The sequence below is a fragment of the Galleria mellonella genome, unplaced genomic scaffold, assembly GCF_026898425.1.
Source record: "Galleria mellonella isolate WM207_F2 unplaced genomic scaffold, CSIRO_AGI_GalMel_v1 utg132, whole genome shotgun sequence".
Taxonomy (NCBI): domain Eukaryota; kingdom Metazoa; phylum Arthropoda; class Insecta; order Lepidoptera; family Pyralidae; genus Galleria; species Galleria mellonella.
This window is the reverse complement of record NW_026441989.1, coordinates 6378396-6397362: the sequence shown is the minus strand read 5'-3', so window position 1 is coordinate 6397362 and position 18967 is coordinate 6378396. Positions and strand designations below refer to the sequence as shown.

At 36.6% G+C, this 18967-nt stretch overlaps 1 protein-coding gene across 2 annotated transcripts in view; it reads left to right on the top strand.

Annotated features, from left to right (window-relative positions):
* The window catches only part of LOC113518403 (lachesin), a 97346-nt gene that overhangs the window by 66458 nt on the left and 11921 nt on the right, over window positions 1-18967 (top strand). For both annotated transcript variants that reach the window (XM_031913331.2, XM_026903309.3), the window contains exon 7: window positions 8003-8122. In XM_031913331.2, coding sequence (XP_031769191.1) covers window positions 8003-8122 — 120 coding nt within the window. The remainder of the gene's footprint in view (window positions 1-8002; window positions 8123-18967) is intronic.

The following is an 18967-nucleotide window of genomic DNA, read 5'->3' as shown; positions in this document are numbered from 1 at the left end:
AAATGTTCAGTGTTTATATCCTATTAACGATCAATAAATCTTTGGGATTTCACAAAACTTTCATTTGTGAAGAGTACTGAATAACATTTATATTTCGGAAAATATTATTTATATTTCGGATCTATCTATCAGAAAATCATAACCTAAATTTTAAAATAAGTAAAACAAAGTTATGTTTATAATTTTTTTTTAATATTTTCACGACTATTTTCATAAAATAAAAAAAGAACAATAGATCGATGCAAAGTATAAAATAATTAAACTTGTATTAATCTAGTAATTCAGACAATAGTAGGAAATCAATATTATAAATAGAGATTCAACGCATGGACTCATTTCCATTCGCATGGATAGTATGATACAATAGGGAATTGCCGTAGCAACAATTCATGAATCCGAAAACTCATCTAATTTGGAATTTGATTTCTAATTTGTTTCCATTTATTTGGGATGTATACTGAATCATATTCAGATAATAGAACACCTAAACCTGAGTACATACTGGACATTAATTTCAGCTTGATAACTCTTTTAATTTCTTTTGAATCTTATATACATACCTATATGTTTGATTTTTTAACATTTCAATTACTCTTTATATTAACATACGAGTATAATCCTTAATAATGTTGTAACAACTCAATCATTAATTATCTCGGCCATGCAAGCGAAATCGCGAGCACAGCTATTATTTTATAAATTATAAATCTAGGATCTTACAGTGTTTGTACATGTATACATAAGCCATCCATCAATTTTATAAGCCCAACAAACACAATTTCATATACAATGTGTCGTGTAAAAAGTCGAAATATACTCAATCACGATCCGTGACGTTTATTCTAGCTGCGTTCGTATTTTGTTTTTCATTTATTAATTAACAGTTCTAAATTCATTGATTGTGTCCATTCATTTATAAGCTTAGTTAAATATTAAAGTTTTTCAAAGCTTTCGCCAGGCAGTTGGCTCGTTGCTGGTCCGATCCGTGCTGTTGTCCCCGAACTCTATTTGCATTCTGTTATTGGCTGTTCCATGTATACAGTCGTCTGATTGGGTCAATATATTTACAACTACAATTTTATCAACTATATGATTATATAAAACACTTGTATTTATTGTAAAATGTTTTTGTTATTTACACACACGACTGGTTAGAAATACAGTGAAACAAGTACGCATAAATATTTTGAATAATATCATCGTGTCTATGTAATAAAGATCCATCAAACAGTCACAATACAAACAAAACAAAAAAAAAGTGAATTGATTCATTAAAAGTTTGATTTAAAAGTCCCAACAATTTTATCATACAGTATAATAATACTTGGCCGTGTGGTCCCGACATAGAATAGCCTCCCTCTCCCCTCTTCCTTTCCTAAGGGTGTTGTAAGAGGCGACTAAATGAATATAATGGCAGAGGGATTGGCAACAGCGTCTTTCTTAAAAGATCTCTAAAAGCCTAACTGCGGTTGTCAACCCGCCTGTTAAACGTGGGAACTACTGGCAAATCTCCCTTTATAGGGAAGGCTTATATCCAGCAGTGGTTAGTTAACAGCTGAAATGATAATAACAAAATTTAAAAGTCCCTTATGTAAACTGATCATTATAAACTATTTTCAAAGAAATGTGAGTCTACAGTTTGAAAACGTAAATTATTCAAGCTTTTCAAATTACCTAACTCATAAAATACGTAATATTAAAATGCCGATAGCGCAATATCAAACTGTCATGAAGAATTGTGAACTTTAATCAAAAATGTAATCCAAAATGAATCGGTGTCGAACAAGTTATCTTTGAGTTCATATCTATTAAATAGATACTTATGGATACAATAGCTCGAGGACTTGACGACAGCCAAGAGAAATTCACTTCATAGGAAACGCAATTTCAAGCGAACAAACAAACTACTGCCGTCTGAAACCCTTCCACTCAGTTTAATTACTTCACAAAGAATGCGTCGCGTTCGCTCGATGAGGAGACAAAATTAACGCTCTCAAATATTTAATTTAAATTTCCTCCCCCGAAAACGAATGATAACAGTGGGTCGTGCAGACTTGTGGCCGCGGTGAGAGAATATAAAAAAATTAAATCACCAACACTCAGGCAATTCATTGTTAACAGTAAGTGCTTCGTAATGCGATGAGTTTCTTTTACTTGATTCACAGAAACCGAGAAAAGCGTTAAATTGTGTTTAGATAAAAAGAAACACGAATAAACGAAGTGAACAAATCGCTATCAATTTGCCGAGACTTGCGATTCAGTATAATTAATTTCACGACTCATCATGGATTAAGCCAAAAGAGAAAGAATAAATATTCTCTTTAGCTCTCTAGAGTTAGTAACTAGAGTTGCGAAACACAGTCAACTTATACAGGTTGGTAGTGGATATAAAATGCCAAGAAATCCGAAAACGGGCGAGGCGTGTGCGCCGCTCGGTTAATCAAACTGTCACTTCAAGAATTCCGCGCGGAATCTTTACCAAGAAAACTCCCCGTAACTTTTGATTGCTGCTGAGAATACCTATAGGTAGACCCTATAAACCTATTTAAGAGTTGCTTAATTACGTTCCTTATATAAATTGGAACTTGATGTTATTGTTATAAACTATTAATTTCCATCCCCAATTTCAATCAAATTAACATTTCAGCGCCTCATTATTCTGCTTTATTTAATAAGCAAAAGATTTTCTTCGCCACGCCTTCGTGTTATTAATTAGAACAAAAATTCTGATCGTTCAGATTTTGTTCGCTAAATTGGCCACTCGAACTCGTAAAAGCCGTCCAAAGGAACTTAACGACGGTCAAAGAGAATAACCGCAAATAAGCTCCGATCTAAGGCCGAGTAAGAAAATTCCGTTTTCCTTAATTCACCCTAAACAGACTTCTGGGGATGTTGGTGCGATTGTTTACATTTGTGAAATAATCCGTTCTTTTTAGAAACAATTTGACGCTTTTGTTTCTCTGAGGCGACGTTTTGGCTCTTTGATGTTTGATATTCGCCCTCTCTTTAATGTTAAACCAAACTTACTTTAAGAATTTGCAAGTACAATAGAATTACTTCCTAAAATTCTTTACTTTGATCGCGATATTAGTTAGTGTCAGATTGTTAGTGTCAGACTGTACTCTTTATAAGACAGCTGTTGAAAAAAACTCCAAGATAAAAATATTTTTTTAAATATTTGTATTATAAGGATTACATACAGCATTAAACTAAATTAATTTTTGGATATCAACAAAACATCTGTTGAGATCAGTTTAATATATAGTTTTCATACGAAAAGGAATCAAAATGCTAATGCAAAACTTTGGTCTGGTTTTTTTTCTAATAATTTTATTTTATATAATACTCTCTCTGAATATAATAAATATGCTAAGTATCATATTGTAATTATGTAGAATATCACTGTATAAACTACTTGAAGATTATGCTAAATTTCAACTAAATTAATAATATTATGACTATACGAAACTTCTATAATCGAGATTATGTTATCTAGGAATATAGCCAAATGTTCATTTGTTTTAAGTCCTAACTAAGCTATCGGGAATCTCGACTTTAATTGCGAACAAACAACTAGTCCAGTAAACACTTGATACAAACAGTATGCAGACAACTCTAGGATAATATTCAAAGTAAACACCTGACAGTAGCAGCGTTTTAACCACCAAAGTGGCGGAGTGGAGTAGAAAAGTAAATATTAAGCGAGAGCGACACTCTAACGTGTGACGCTAGAAAACTATCTCGCTAAACGCTTTAATGTGAGGAGACCAAAACGATAACCTTGTATAGGCTTTGTCAATTTCACAAAAAGTATCTGAATTCTCATTTATACATCTAGCACCAAGTTTTGAGTCGACAATATTAGGTATTTGAATACTTAAATCATAGATTTATAGGTCGTATCATATATTATCATTATTTTAACAATTAAAAACTATTTAATAAGTACGTTTTAGACTTCACTTTTAGAATTCCTAAACAGTAGAAATTCTTATAGTTGTGATTATCGTATATTAAAATTTACCCATTTTAGATTACTGATATCAGTGATTTTATTTCCATTTTAAATTATTCGACAATCTTGAAGTAAAAGTATTTGATTTATTATATTAACTATGACATTACTGATAATAAAAGCTAATTACATAATAGCTCTACTCCAGCTCCTTTCTGCGCTGACTAGTTGAAATGCTTGTATACCCTCAACTATCTTTACTACAGCATCAAACTTACTTCAGAAACTAAACAATTCCTTGAGTAGCAATTATAGCAATTGCTTTATAACAACTATATCTTACCGTATTATAAATATTTAAACAATAGCTCAGGAAGATAAATTATCTATAAACCGACTAAGTCGTTAGACACAGAATAAAGTAAACATAAATCAATTACGATTTTGTTTCGTCTGTATGTCGATTTTAAAGATTCCAAAATACATTTTTATCACCAATGAATTTAATCTAATAAAAACAAAATACTTAGTTTAAAAATTAAATCAAATTGAATAGCTTGAAAAACGATTAAGGTTGTTAAAACTTCGGGTCCCATTTTCTAAATAATAGTTAAAAATTCAAGGTTTAATGTTTTAGGCTTTAGTATTAAACTCGAGAAAAGGTCAAATTAAAATAAGTAAATGTTTATTAAACATTGCAACTAAATGTAATAAACTGAAGTAATAATAGTAATTCAACCTCTACGGAGTTATTCAAAACGGTATATAAAGATTTTTTGAAAATTGAAAACATCGTTCACCATTAGAAAGATCATATGCTCATTTACTAATATTAATATATAAAAATTAATAATTGTAGAAGCTAAATAAAATAGGCCTCACTAAATTTGTGCATTAATAGGCTTAACTAGCCGATGCATGTAAACAACAATGTGCCCAACATCCGAGCGAAATTCATATAGCCACTGTTGCACTTATACGTAAACGCGCCCTAATTCAAGCAAATGCAGGGGATTTAAACCAAACAGAGAGTTATGTGGATAAAAATGCAACTGAATCTGCAGTGCAGACTTTCACGTTTTATTACATTTATTATTTTACTACGAAATTGTTATAAGAAATAAATGAACATTATTTTCAACGCTTTTTAAAAAAAATGAGGAGTTTCTCGATTAGGTTGTTATTTTATGTTTATTACTTCAGAACTCTGTCTTTTATAACCCGATTTTTTATCTGAAAAGATATGCTTGCAGATTGATCCTATAGAAATTAGTTCAGAGACAATAGATTATTGAAGTCAATGTTTTTATTTATGTGGAACAAAATTTACTTGTTTACGAACTTATAGAGCATTACATTTTTTTTTTTTTATTTTTGACATATCAATTTCTATGATATTGGTAGAATTTGTTTATAATTTATTTTAAACCTGAATAGTCATCTACACATATAAAATTCTTAGCTGTATCCCGTGGCTTCCATCATCATATTGTTATGTTGAATATAACCTTCCTTAATACATTTATTACTTATCTATCGAATGCAAAAATATTTTTTTTATATTCAACTAATAAAGACTAACGCGTTTAAACAAACAATGAAACCTTTTGCTTGATTATATTACTGGCTTTTACTCGCGACTTCATCTGGGCGACTGGGATATGTTCACTGATCAAGAAAAAAGCTGTCCTTCTCTATCCCATTCATTATAGATATATAACAAATTTACTAATAGTTAAGTTTATTACTAAGAAGTAACAAACAAACTCACTTTCATGTTAATAATAATAGTAAATATAATATTATTCTTACTAATGGTTAACTTATAGTGTTACGTACTACTTATACTTATCACCTGTGGTCCTACACTATATTTATTACACACTATATAATTAATAAAACAACACTAATAAATGTAATAAAAATATAAATTTAACAAATAATTAATAATTTTTATTTATTTATTTATATATGCGCATTCATGTACATAATATAGTGTTGTTACAATGTTCTTATCTAGAGTAAGTACATTAAAAATCTTGTTTGGGTGTAACTAAATTATATTGATAGATAGCTAATATACATGCATTAATGTCAATTTAGATGTCAGATTATATTTAATTATTTTACATATAATTATTCGTTTTTGAATAGATTTATCATGCAATAAATTTAAAATATTATATAAAAATAAATTGAAGTTAGTCTAATTATCTAGGTATATAATATTTATGTATATTTATCTGGTTACATACAATTTAATTAATTATTTGCATGTTGCAAAAACAATTTGCTATTAAATATTTTTTAGTTTAGTATTAAATAATTTATCTCTCTTTTCATTCTTTATGTCTTCTTGAATTTTAATATATATATATATATATATATATATATATATATATATATATATATATATATAATGAGTATAATTTATATATAATGGGCTATTCTTAAAATTGTCATTTTTGGTTCTGGTAGTTCTATTTTGTTTTTACGACAGGGCTTTTTTTGAAAATTTATATGATTTTATATTTTCTCTAATTTTTTATTGTTTCTTATGGTGAGAAATATTAGAATATCCTTAGAAATAACTGCGCCTACACTATGTAATCAAAAAAAATACGAAATAAAATCCTATGCCAAGCCACTTGCCCGAGATCTAGAATCCTCTGCTTATATAGAGAGTGCCATGCCCAAGAGAGTGTTTTTTTTTTTATATAACTTAGAATGGCAAACAAGTTGACGGTCCACCTGATGTAAAGTGGTAAATGTCGTCTATAGTCATAAATAGTAGCACAGACATAACAGAGTATACTGTTTCGCCCATGATACTTTCATGCGTTGCCATTCTTAAGGATTAAGGTGTTATGCCTCTATAACCTGTAAATTCACTGCTATATCCCTCTCTTCAAATCAAAACGTAGTCATGCAAACAAAAGTGCTTCACGGTATAAATCCTAATATGACAAAGATGTCCAAGCAAACGACTTTTGTGCAAAGTCTCCCTCTCGTGCTAAAAAAATTACAGGAATGAGACCTATTTCTGTAATTTTATCGTATCCTTATTATACCAATATATATATACAGTCGTCACAAATTAAAATTCCATTCCGACCAACTGTGGGTATGAGTGGCAGTCCTATACTATGCGTTTCTGTACATACTTTCTTCCACATACAACCAAACTATGGAACCAACTCTCAGTATTTGCTTGGAAATTTTATAACACATTAAAACCTGCAAGAAAAAAGCATATTCTTTCCTAAATGACCAGCAACACACCTTCAACTTCTTTGATGGCAAGTGAGCCGTTTGCTTATTTGTACCTATACAAATGTTGAATTTTCAAGCTAAATCAAATTTTAGCAAAATATGTATATTCCGTTCTTTAACTGTTTATTCAATTTTTGGTAAAATTGAATTATAACAAAAATTCATGTTCGAATTGAGTAATTTACAATGTGCCCTATTGTTATTTCTTTATACGAGAACAATAAATCACTCTTAAAAATAGTAGATTAATCCGATAAATGGTTTGTAAACCATTATATAATTTATATTTCTTTTTTGTTAAAATTTAGCATTGTTGAATAACCGAGGTGGCTCCATCAAATACTTGGTACAAAAATAAATTCTTTGATTTATTAAGTTAGTTTACACTCAAAAGAACTGATTCTATTTAATTTGTTTTCTGACGAGTTATTTGAATATTGTACATATATAAAGTGACTAGATTTCAAATATTATAAAATACCAGCAATTGCTAAAATATGTATACCAAATTTTATATTAATCATAGAGCTAACTAATGATCATAGAGTGGCATTAATTGAATAAAGAGCCAATATCTACATATTAAATTCATAATTTATTAAACTTTGATTCATAATATTATACCTCTAATTAATGTTAAATTTAATAATATATAATATTATATAGGATTACATTCAAGGTCAATTGAATTGTATCATCATTTGAGAAATGATAGATATACCAAATAAAAAAAAGGAAATTATGTGCTTTTAGTGACATGATATTTTTTTACAGTTCACCCCTTAGTGCAAGTGCCAAATCAGCTGGTCGGAGCTCCGACAGGCACAGATGTCACACTGCAGTGTCATGTGGAGGCATCGCCTAAAGCTATTAACTATTGGACAAGAGAGAATGGTAAGAAATTTGGTTTATATTTAATCCTTTACTAACACTACACTGTCAGTAAAAGAAATTAACGGTCTCACTGCTAACAATTTAAAATAACACCCTCCACGCTACATTCCACTACTCCACATGGTTTCCCTTGGAAATCATTGTGGTTAATTTCTAGTGAATTAATCACAACGGACTGACCGCGCCTTTTTTATCCTCACCTATCATCCCTCACCGGTCTACTCCAGTGTACACTGGTAGGTGAATTAGCATTCCATTTTCATCTCATAAAAAAAACATACGCTATCAGTGCACTGGTTGCCAGACAACCTAACCTATGCCCAACTATGGAACGTTTGTTATAGATGGATGCATATTATACAATATTAACCAATTTATATACAATTTAATTCATTATTATATTCGCTCACAAAATGGGTGTAATTATTTATAAAGTATATTTAATATTTTTAAAGAATATAGAATAAATCTTAGCGACTAATGCATCCAGCAATATGAATTTGAAAACATTGGAATATTTACAATAGGCTATCAATTCGGTATGACTCAACTCATGCAAGAAAATCATTAAAATAACTATATTGACTAACTTACACATCGGACTTTATTCGCATCACCCACGAGCAAAAGAGACAACCTCAAAATTATTATAAAAATACGTTGGATACAAAAGAGTCCAGATCATACTTTATGGTGAAATTTTATGGTGATATTTTCAACAGTAGACGATAAATGGGTTACGATGATAATGTAGATTCATGCAATTGCTTAATGACATATCACTTTGTGTTTTGTATTTATATAATTAACGGTAATTTTAAATTAATAATCAATGTTAAAACAATAAAAGAGACAATCATCATTTCAGCAGTTAACTGTCCACTGCTGAGTATAAACCTACCCCATAAGGGGAGTTTTGCCAGTAGTTGCCACGCTTGGCACGCGGGTTGGCAACCGCCGTTAGACTTTTAAAGATGTTTTAAGAAGGATACTGCTGCCCACCCTTCTTTTACCCACCATTAAGTTCTTTTAGTCGCCTCTTACGACACCTACAGGAAAGGAAAGGGTGGCTATTCTATGCTGGGCCCATACAAACGTAAAAGAGCAAATATATTATTTTAATATTAAAATACTCATCTGTATCATGATGATTATGATCCTGCATAAATGTACGTAAGGAGGGAATTTGAACTGATGACTCCATACATTTAATGTAAATACTCTGTTAAAATGTATTTATTTAATTAAGGACAACCAACAAAGCATACATTGATACGAGTATCTACTTAAAATACATGATAATAAGGTTACATTATAAAATGCTGCCTCAATTAAAGTCCGCCATGACATGCGTATTCATATTATATACAACTATTAGGATGAAAAATGATAAAAACTACCATACTAGGTACACAATAAATAGACTACAGTAATACTTTGAATTTGAAAGATTTGTACATTTATAATCTATATATATGTGCAATGATACATACCATGATGTTATTAAGCTGATTAAATTAAACTATAGAATTTATACAAAGTGGACTTGATAATACTTTACATTTACTAACATAGACAAGTGGCAAATGAATTTTCTCAATAGATACATTATCGCCAACACCTGTATGAGATGAAATGATAGCTACAGCGATGTCTGTAGGCCTACTCTCAAATATAATCTCTAAAATTGATAATTTCTCAATTATATACATTAATTAATACATTCAATTATATTCTCTTATATCTTTTAACAACGTTATAAATAATACATTTTATAATACAATTATCAGATAATTGCAGTGAAATATTAGAAATAAAACCTAATCATGTTTCGCTTTGTTCAAAAATAGAGAGCTGTAATTACAATCTTGATTACAGCACTATAATAGGTTCACTATTTACGAGCGACTAGAATCTATAAGACTTATTAACTACTAAGCACGAAATTCGAGAACGGAATAAGCAACTAATTTCATTATTCATAAAGCACATCGGAAGCGTTAAAACACTCATTAAACGAGCCGTTATTCATGTTTCTACTATCTCCCGCGACAGGCCTCTGTAGCTAGTGCTTGCTACAAGTTATGGCATTTTTATGGTTGTATTTAAAAGGAAAAATTATGCGGTTATTTCATGTCAGTTTTTCATTCCGGCCAGATTTATTTTGACTTTGATTATACCGCGTCGATGTTACGGCTTATTAACGACCCCGTAATTATACCGATGAGATGACAACGTAAAATATTGCCCCGTATTAATGGAAGGTAATCGTTCGTTCGTTCTAATGTAAGGTATGTACTGATTTGCTTAATTTTTATAAAATTTTATTATTAGGTAATATTTTCAAGTAAAATTTTCACTGTTACCTTTATAGGGTTCATTTGCGTTTTAAAACTTATCATCCAAACAATATTATTAACCGATCATAATAGGTCAGTCTAAACCTCCCTCCCTTCATGTATCAACATTATAAGAATAATGTATAAAAAAAAGGAGAATATGTATAAACTTCTAAATATTAAAGTACTATAATTGCATTATTGCAATAGTGATTAAGCTTGCAATGAACAAATTATTGTTATTCAATTTAAAAAGGACAATAAATAATAACTAAACTTAATAAAAACACGTGGTAACTAATACAAATAAGGCTCTTAACCTAACAAAACATCAAGGGGTCGGGAACTTCATTAGTCCTTATTAAAATGGCACCCTCAGGATAAAAGTTGCTTATTTAGTGCTCTAGTGACAGATGAGTGAAAACACTCCCTTTGTAAAGAACAGAAGATAAGTTGAATATTTACCCAACTACGTTTCGTGTGTGAAGGTAAATAAAAGACTGAAGTTGGGTGTGAGTACGTGGACTACTGTTCACTACTGTGCGCGCTTCAAATTTAATTAAAAATAACAACTAGAATGACTTTAACTATGTTTTTATATACCAGTAGTTTTGTACTTACATTTACAAGTAACTATGTGTCTATTTTAGTAACTAGACAAGTACTTAGTTTTGACTGATTAAAATTAGTAACTTAGTCTATTAAGACATTACATACGATTTACATTTGAGAAAATTTACCCCAGAAAGTATTCATTTTTTTGCATTTTATATGATTAGATTTAAAAGTTGGATAAACTTTTTTTAAAATCTGTCAATGTATATGAATTTCTAAAATAAAATTAAATAGAAAAGTAGAACTAAAATCAGTCATCTTCAGTTTTTAATATTATCAATTTCGTATATGTTCCGCTAGCTTTTTTCAATTCTGTATTCATAAATATATAAGCGGTATGCAGTAAATTTTTAAACAGTATATATGAAGCAAATTTTCAGTTGAAACGCATCGCCCAAAGCAGTGCGCGGCTAGTGCTCGACATCGCGCCACTACTAAAGTCGAGTTAGGAATGGATTTACGGTGCAAGCCGGCCCGCCCGCCGCGACATGTGTGAGCGGTCCACATACACCGCGCGGCCACAGCTGCCCGGCCGGCACCGACAAAACGAACAAAACTTTTTCGCAATGCGGTCTTTAAACTTATATTTTTGTCGGTCTATTCCAAGTGATTTTCTAGTTAAACGCTTTGTATCCTTTTAAATCTAGATTTATCTTTTTAACATAAAAATTCCCTGCATTTACTCTCAATATAAAAAATGCTTTTTGCAACTTTTAATCATTTGCACTTTCTAACTTGTTAAAAAATAATATAAAATAACCACAGAAAATATATTACTTTTAGTATATTCCTATTTGTATTATATCGGTACTAATATTTATTTCGAGTTATAAAAGCTACTCAATTCAGCTATATACCGGCTCATTCGTAAACCTTCACCGTAAAATATGACTATGAAACTTTTAATGTATACTGTATTATAAGGAACTCTTCTGGATTAGTATTTGAAGCAGATAGATACCAGATATAGACAGATTTAGATACCTATATGTAGTTACAAAGGCAACCGACCTCGCCATTATACGGCCAGAGCGTCCGACATCGCAAAAAGCAGACCAAATTCTATTACCGGTTGATATGCAACAAAGACCGCCGGACCGCCCGTATCCAATTGCTTTAGGTCACAGTCACCATATTTACTTGCACGTACCTATAACAATATGGGCACTATCAAAATCCAATTGTGAAATTCAATAACTGAAAATGGTTTTTGCAATTTCATCTGGTGTGGTCTTCAATCAATCCGCTCGACGTGAACGCAAAGCGCGCGTGGACGCAGACGCAGACGTTACTAACAAATAGAGGGGGTAGACGGCTCTTGTGCGGGCCATAAATTGCGGGGAGTACAAATTAAATTAGGTTATACACAGGCGTGACGAGCCAGGACAAGCGGCTGGCGAGCCGCAGCGGACATGGAATGGGTGTGTCCGACTCTCCCGGCCAGGCCAGCACACAGCCTCAGTTCAGTTTTTGTTGTCATTTTAATACCAAATTCTAATTAAAATTTCTTTGTCGTATATCAATGATAAGGGTTTTTATACGACTTTGGTTTATTGAGCAAGTTTAGGGTCATTATACATTTAAATAACAATAATGTATCATAAAAAGATTATATTATTTAAAAATATCTTATTACATCTTTTATTATCCGACCGTGATTTTATTTGCATGGGACATAAAAATAAAAATTTATATGACTAATTATTATTGGTATTGTTAGAAAAATAATATTTGAAATTGGTTTAGAATTTTCAAAGATTCATATAATTTATTTCTTACAAATTTATTATATATTAGAAAATAATATTTAAAACTAAAAACAATTATTTGATGTGTAAGTGGATATTGTCATTAAACAAAGACACCTCACTCAGTAGAAAGTTTCATTTCTCTATATAATGCCCAAACAAACTTTGGAACGGCAAAGCTTTAGTATTGTCAATTAATTAATATAGTTGTCGAGCAATAAACAAAAGAGGGCGGTGCTGTAGCAGACGGCTACCATCAAGGTGTCAGTAGCAGAGAGAAACCACAGATTTGTGGTCAATTCATAGGTCGATGTCCAAACTACGACACTTGACTGTTCTTGCCTTTACAAATCTGATAATTATTAATTGTATTCTAATAATAACAATAGCTTAAATTCTATAGATCTGCTTACAAAGGATTTTCTTTCTTTAACTATAATTAATTTACGATGACATCTTTAACGAGCTCTTTGCAAACTTTTAATTGACTCTTAATTTTAATAATAGATTTGTATTTCTGGCATATATGTATTGTTGTAAAATACGTGTTTTTACAATAATACGTATAAAACGTTATAGCATCCATAATAAAACGTAATATTAAAAAAAAAAAACATTACAGTGTAAAGTTCAATTAGAAATATTTTCTTGGTAAATAAAACTACTGGTAATTGGTTAAAATGACTTCACATGTCATTTTATTCAACTCATTAGACAAAACTAAAATTAGTATGAATTTTTTAATATTACAATACAGTAACAATAAAAAATAACTTGAAGTCCTATTAATGTCATAAATATGACAATTTATAAAAATATATGGGTTTTTGTTTATTAATCACGACTTCACTAATGTTAATACTGATGTTGTTTATTGTACCTCGTCGAATTAGAATCTCTTTTGTAAAGATATCGACGATGCAGGAAAGTAAATAAAATATTTCCTTTCACAAACTTATTAAGTATAATAATATTCAAAATTAATAAACAAAATAAGTACAATATGCATGAAGATGTTTTATCGCTTATATATATATGCGCAACAAATTTCCAAGAGCACTCTTACAGTACAGAGAATTCTATAATGAAATACCTATCGCCGAAAAAGTGAAAAATTTCAATTAAATATCTTTGTACGGAATAAACCATGGCGGATGGAAATAAAAATAAAACTGCTCCCGCAAAATAAAGCGGAGCAAGAAGAATGCAAGCAATTTTTAATGTAGAACGAGCGACGTGACCCACGGCCGCGGTAATATTGTATCTAACGACGAATATTCTGAATGAGACTACCTAAATCAACTACACAAAATAATAATCATAAATATACTCATGACTATAATCCCTAGTAGGGTCATCAGAGACATGTATCGACTGTTAGGTCATTATTGTAAATGCAACACTGGCGTGCCTGTAATTAATTCCCTAAGTATATTAAAATCCAATATAGCAACAGACAATCCTATCGTCGTCACTCGAAAAAAATTGTTTTGTTATTGGTGTTTCTCGTCACCAGAAAGTTAGCAGGGAATTGAAACGCCGATGACTTTTGAAGTTTATAAAACGAGATAGTGTACAGATGAACCATGACACTACTAAACTACATATTTTGAATATTTCCTATACAAACAAATAGATTACATCGAATTAACAATGACAAAACAGCGACAAACGTAATTACTAGTGCAAATTCGGTAAGCAATTTAGCTCTTTGACTGATAAATTTAACGGTAACAAATGGTGTTTAACACTTGCTCTCAAAATCAACATCCCGTTGTTGATATTGCATCATGACATGGAATAGGGTATTATTTCAACTTAGTCTTAATGTTCACATTTATTCGACTGAAATACGTAATAATATGCACTGTACAATTACTTCTTAGTTGAACTTTACCAATCAAAAGTTGTTCGCGACATTATTTGTATATATGTAATCGTAATTTATAGTTGTTAAGTCCGTAGTTTTAATCGTTTTCGTATACTGTTATTTTTACATAGATTTTACATAGATTTAAGATACCTATAGTATAAGTTAAATAAAGTATTCTTTGTGCGTTGTTATTATTACCTGCGAATAGAAATAGAAATTGTAAAAACAGTAAATTGTAGTAAATAAATAACGCTATATGGTACCGTTCTAAAGAGATACGCGTCTCTTTCATCGCTAACGCGAGTACCGGGCGGGTATAAAGATAGCCGCCTCCCGTCGAGCGGCAAGAGGTTTCGTGTTTTAAAAGTACTCCGGGCGACCGTCGATCCGAGTTTTCCCCAGCACGTCGTTACAGCTCACCGCCGAGGAATCATGTGCAATCGTAAGATTGTACAGTCGGATTCCTCCTACACGTGCCCGCGAGCTTCGTGCTCCGTGATGACCGAGTAGGACGTCCTTTAACGAACTCGAGGCCGTCAGCCCTTCTGAACAAGCCGAAATAGGCACCTGTGTGCTACACGCCAGGGCACGGTCGAGTCGTAGGGTTAGGGATATTTCCGTAGGTCGTCGCGGGGGTTCTGTCCCCCCGCATATATATATATATATATATATATATATATATATATATATATATCACCATTACCATCACCGACAACAATATAAGCGCGAGGGGAAACCCCCGCAAACCTTTCACCCGCACAAAGGCAGTAGCCGACCGGTCCCAGAGATGGGACCGTTTCACACCCGCCGTGAGGCTATTATATAACCGCTGCGGAAGGGGAACGCGCCGAGCCGAGCGGCGACTTGTCTGGCGCCACGCCGTATAACACCTTCGGAGAAGCGGCTAGACGCATACCGTCGTCGCCCCGTATATATATACCGCGCTACATATATATATATATATATATCGCCCTCGCCTGCCCGCTCTATCGACAGCGAGGACGAGCGAGTTATGGATTTCGACGCCTTAGGCGCCTTGGGTCATCCCATATGACGAGACCTCGTACGTCGCACTAGAGTGTCGACGTACAGGTCCGCTCCGTGGGGACATTGTCCCCCACGAAATATATTGCCTCCCGCTACCACAAAGGTGGCAACCGACCATAAGCAGCCTGGGCAGGGCAAATACCCGCCCATTATTGTGGAATGTCTGCCGCGGTGGACAGACCACTTCGCCGCACTCACCCGCGCACTGGGTGAGCCGCCCAACGCCCGCCCCTACGGCAAGGGCGTCAGATTCCTGTGCAAGACGGACAAGGAGTTCCGTCTTGTACAAAAATACCTAACCGAGGCCGGCGCAGCTGAACAAGCAATCAGCTGGTATTGCTATAGCCTGGCCTCCGAGCTCCCCACAAAGGTGGCAATAAGAGGTCTCCCGTCCGACACCACTTCGGACGCGGTAGCGGACGCCCTCGAAAAAATTGGGTACCCCGTCCGCCTAGTGCGGGGTATACCGGCCCGCCGCGGCCGCCCATGCGTATTCCAAGCTCGATCCCTTGAGCAAGGACGAGCTGGATCGTCTTATGCCACGCATGAACTCTTATTCATGCGTGGCGTCACACCGAGGGCTGGCGGCCTCAACTTCCTCCCTGGCACAATGTCACAGGTGCCAGGGATTCGGCCATTCATCGGCCAACTGTCACCGGCTCATCAAATGTGTCCGATGCGCGGTTGATTGCGACCGGCCGCGCGACCAAAAGCCTACCTGTGCAAATTGCGCCAAGCCGCACACCGCCAACGATAGACGGTGTGCGGTTTACAAGAGAGAGGCGCACCGCAGGGGGATCCAAACCCGCCCTGCCGCCCCCGCTGCTCCGACGCGCGCCCCCGGCGCCAACAGACGCGCAAGAGCGCCCGCACAGTCGGCGCCGACTCAGGCGCAACTTCCCACACGCGCACCGGTGCCGCAGCGAACTTTCCGACCGCTGGCACCGGTGCCGGTGACAGTCGTCCCACCGACGATGTCGTCCCGGGGCACACTCAGGGCCCCGGCAAACCCACCCACTAATCGTGGTGAGGCGCCCAAGCGCAAAAGGCGCAACAGGGCCGGCAGGAGGCGTCGTAACCGCGAGCAAAACGCGGTTACATCGACGCCGTTTGAGGAGGTCGCCCCGCCGACGCAAACCCGCGGCCGCGCCGCGTTCGAACAACGGGGACTTATTCCCCCCCCGACTCAGCCGTTCCAAACATCTGCGCGGCGAGGGACTGCATTACCGACAGTCGCTTCTGTACCGGTTTCGTCCGCTCGCCGCCAGATGGCGCAAAACGTAGTGAACGAGCGACAGGAGGCGTGGCCGTCTTTGAGTGCCGCCCCACGCTACTCGAGTAAACCGCCGTGGCGGTCGGCCCAGACGGCCGCCCAACCACCACTACGTTCACTACGTTCACAACAGACGCGCGATTTACCTATAATAACTGACAATGGAGCCCTAACATTAATAATAGGGCTCCTCACAGATCTCCTAACGGCCCTAGCGGCCGGTGAGGACATAAAGTCGGCGGCTCTCGCCGGATTGGCCAAAATTAGCCAGTACAGAGTCGCGGAGTAATTCTCTCCGCGTCCTGTACTGGAACCCCGGGGGGATAAAGGATAAGGTACAAGGCCTCCGTCTCCTTGCTCAAACCCAGGATGTGCATATCATACTCCTGGGGGAGACCAAGTTGGCTCCCAAGGAGACGTTGCGGGTGCCCAACTACTTTGTGTACAGACGGGACGAGCGGTCCCCGGCCGGTGCGGCATACCGTGGCACTGCCGTACTGGTCCGCCGCGACATCGTACACATGCAGTTGGCGCTCCCCGAGTTCCGCGTCATGCGCTCCATAGGAGTGAGCATTAACATCGACGGCGCGGAACTGAGTATATGCCGCCTATCGCCCCCCGGTCAGAGAATTCTGCCCCTCCGATGTCCGGAACGTACTGGACGGTAGGAGTCCCACATTACTCATGGGCGATCTTAACGCCAAACACCCGACTTGGGGAAGCCGGGTGACATCGCCTGTGGGTACTAGACTCCTCCGTGACGCAGACAGTCACGGCTACGAAGTGTTGGGACCCGCACACCCAACACACATTCCCACGAATCGTAGACACTATCCAGACGTTCTGGACATAGCACTCGTGCATAGAGTGCCCTGCCCGGTCAATATGGAGGTGTTGTACGACTTGGACACACAACACCTCCCAGTTTTAGCCACGCTTGACCTAGGTGCGGTCGTCACCGCATCGCACAGGTCTGAGCGGCGGAGTACTAACTGGACGGCTTATCACTCAAGCCTCCAGCACATTCCTCTCGACGGCGACTTTTCCACGCCTGAGGGAATAGAGGCCGCCTCTATCGATATACAGGAGCGCATTCAAAGCGCCCTAGAGGCGGCCACAACTACCATACACTCGGCAGCTCGCCGCCGAGTCGAATTGCCGGCACACTTGAGTGATAAGTTGTCGCGCAAAAGAGCACTCCGCCGCCTATGGGCCCGCACCCGTTGTCCACGGGTCAAGCGTGAGCTTAACTGTCTCGCTGCGGAGCTGTCGGAAGGAGTCCGCGACTGGCGTGGCTCCTCGTGGGAGGGTGTCATCTCCCACGCGGGTGAACACCAGTTCACCCTGTACGCCCTTAACCGACAGCTCACTAAGGCACGACCCCCCGTCTGTCCGTTGTTCGATGAAACGGGCAGACGTTGTTACGCAGCCATTGACCGGGCAGAAATCCTGGCCAACCACCTGGAGGGGCAGTTCACTGCCAATCCGGTAGCCGCCGACGCACCCAGCACTGTCGTCGAGCACCATGAGCGCGTTGTACGTCGCGTGGGCGAGTTTCACACCGCTCCGACGCCGGACTTAACGGAGATTAAATTCGTTTCGCCCGGCGAGGTAAGGCGCATCATCGAGCGCCTACCTAGGCGCAAAGCGCCCGGAGCGGACAAAATACCCACGCCTGCACTCGCCCAGCTGCCCCGTAGAGCTTTAGTATTTATTACTAAGCTCTACAACGGTATACTCCGGACCGGCCACTTTCCATCAAATTGGAAACTCGGCCGAGTCATCGCCCTCCCGAAAGCCGGGAAAGACAAACGTTTCCCGGCCAGTTACCGGCCGATAACACTCCTCCCGCACGTAGCGAAGACCTTTGAGCGCGCGCTGCTCCGCCGGCTGTACCCGTACGTCACTCCACGGGACGAGCAGTTCGGTTTTAGGGGCGGCCATTCAACC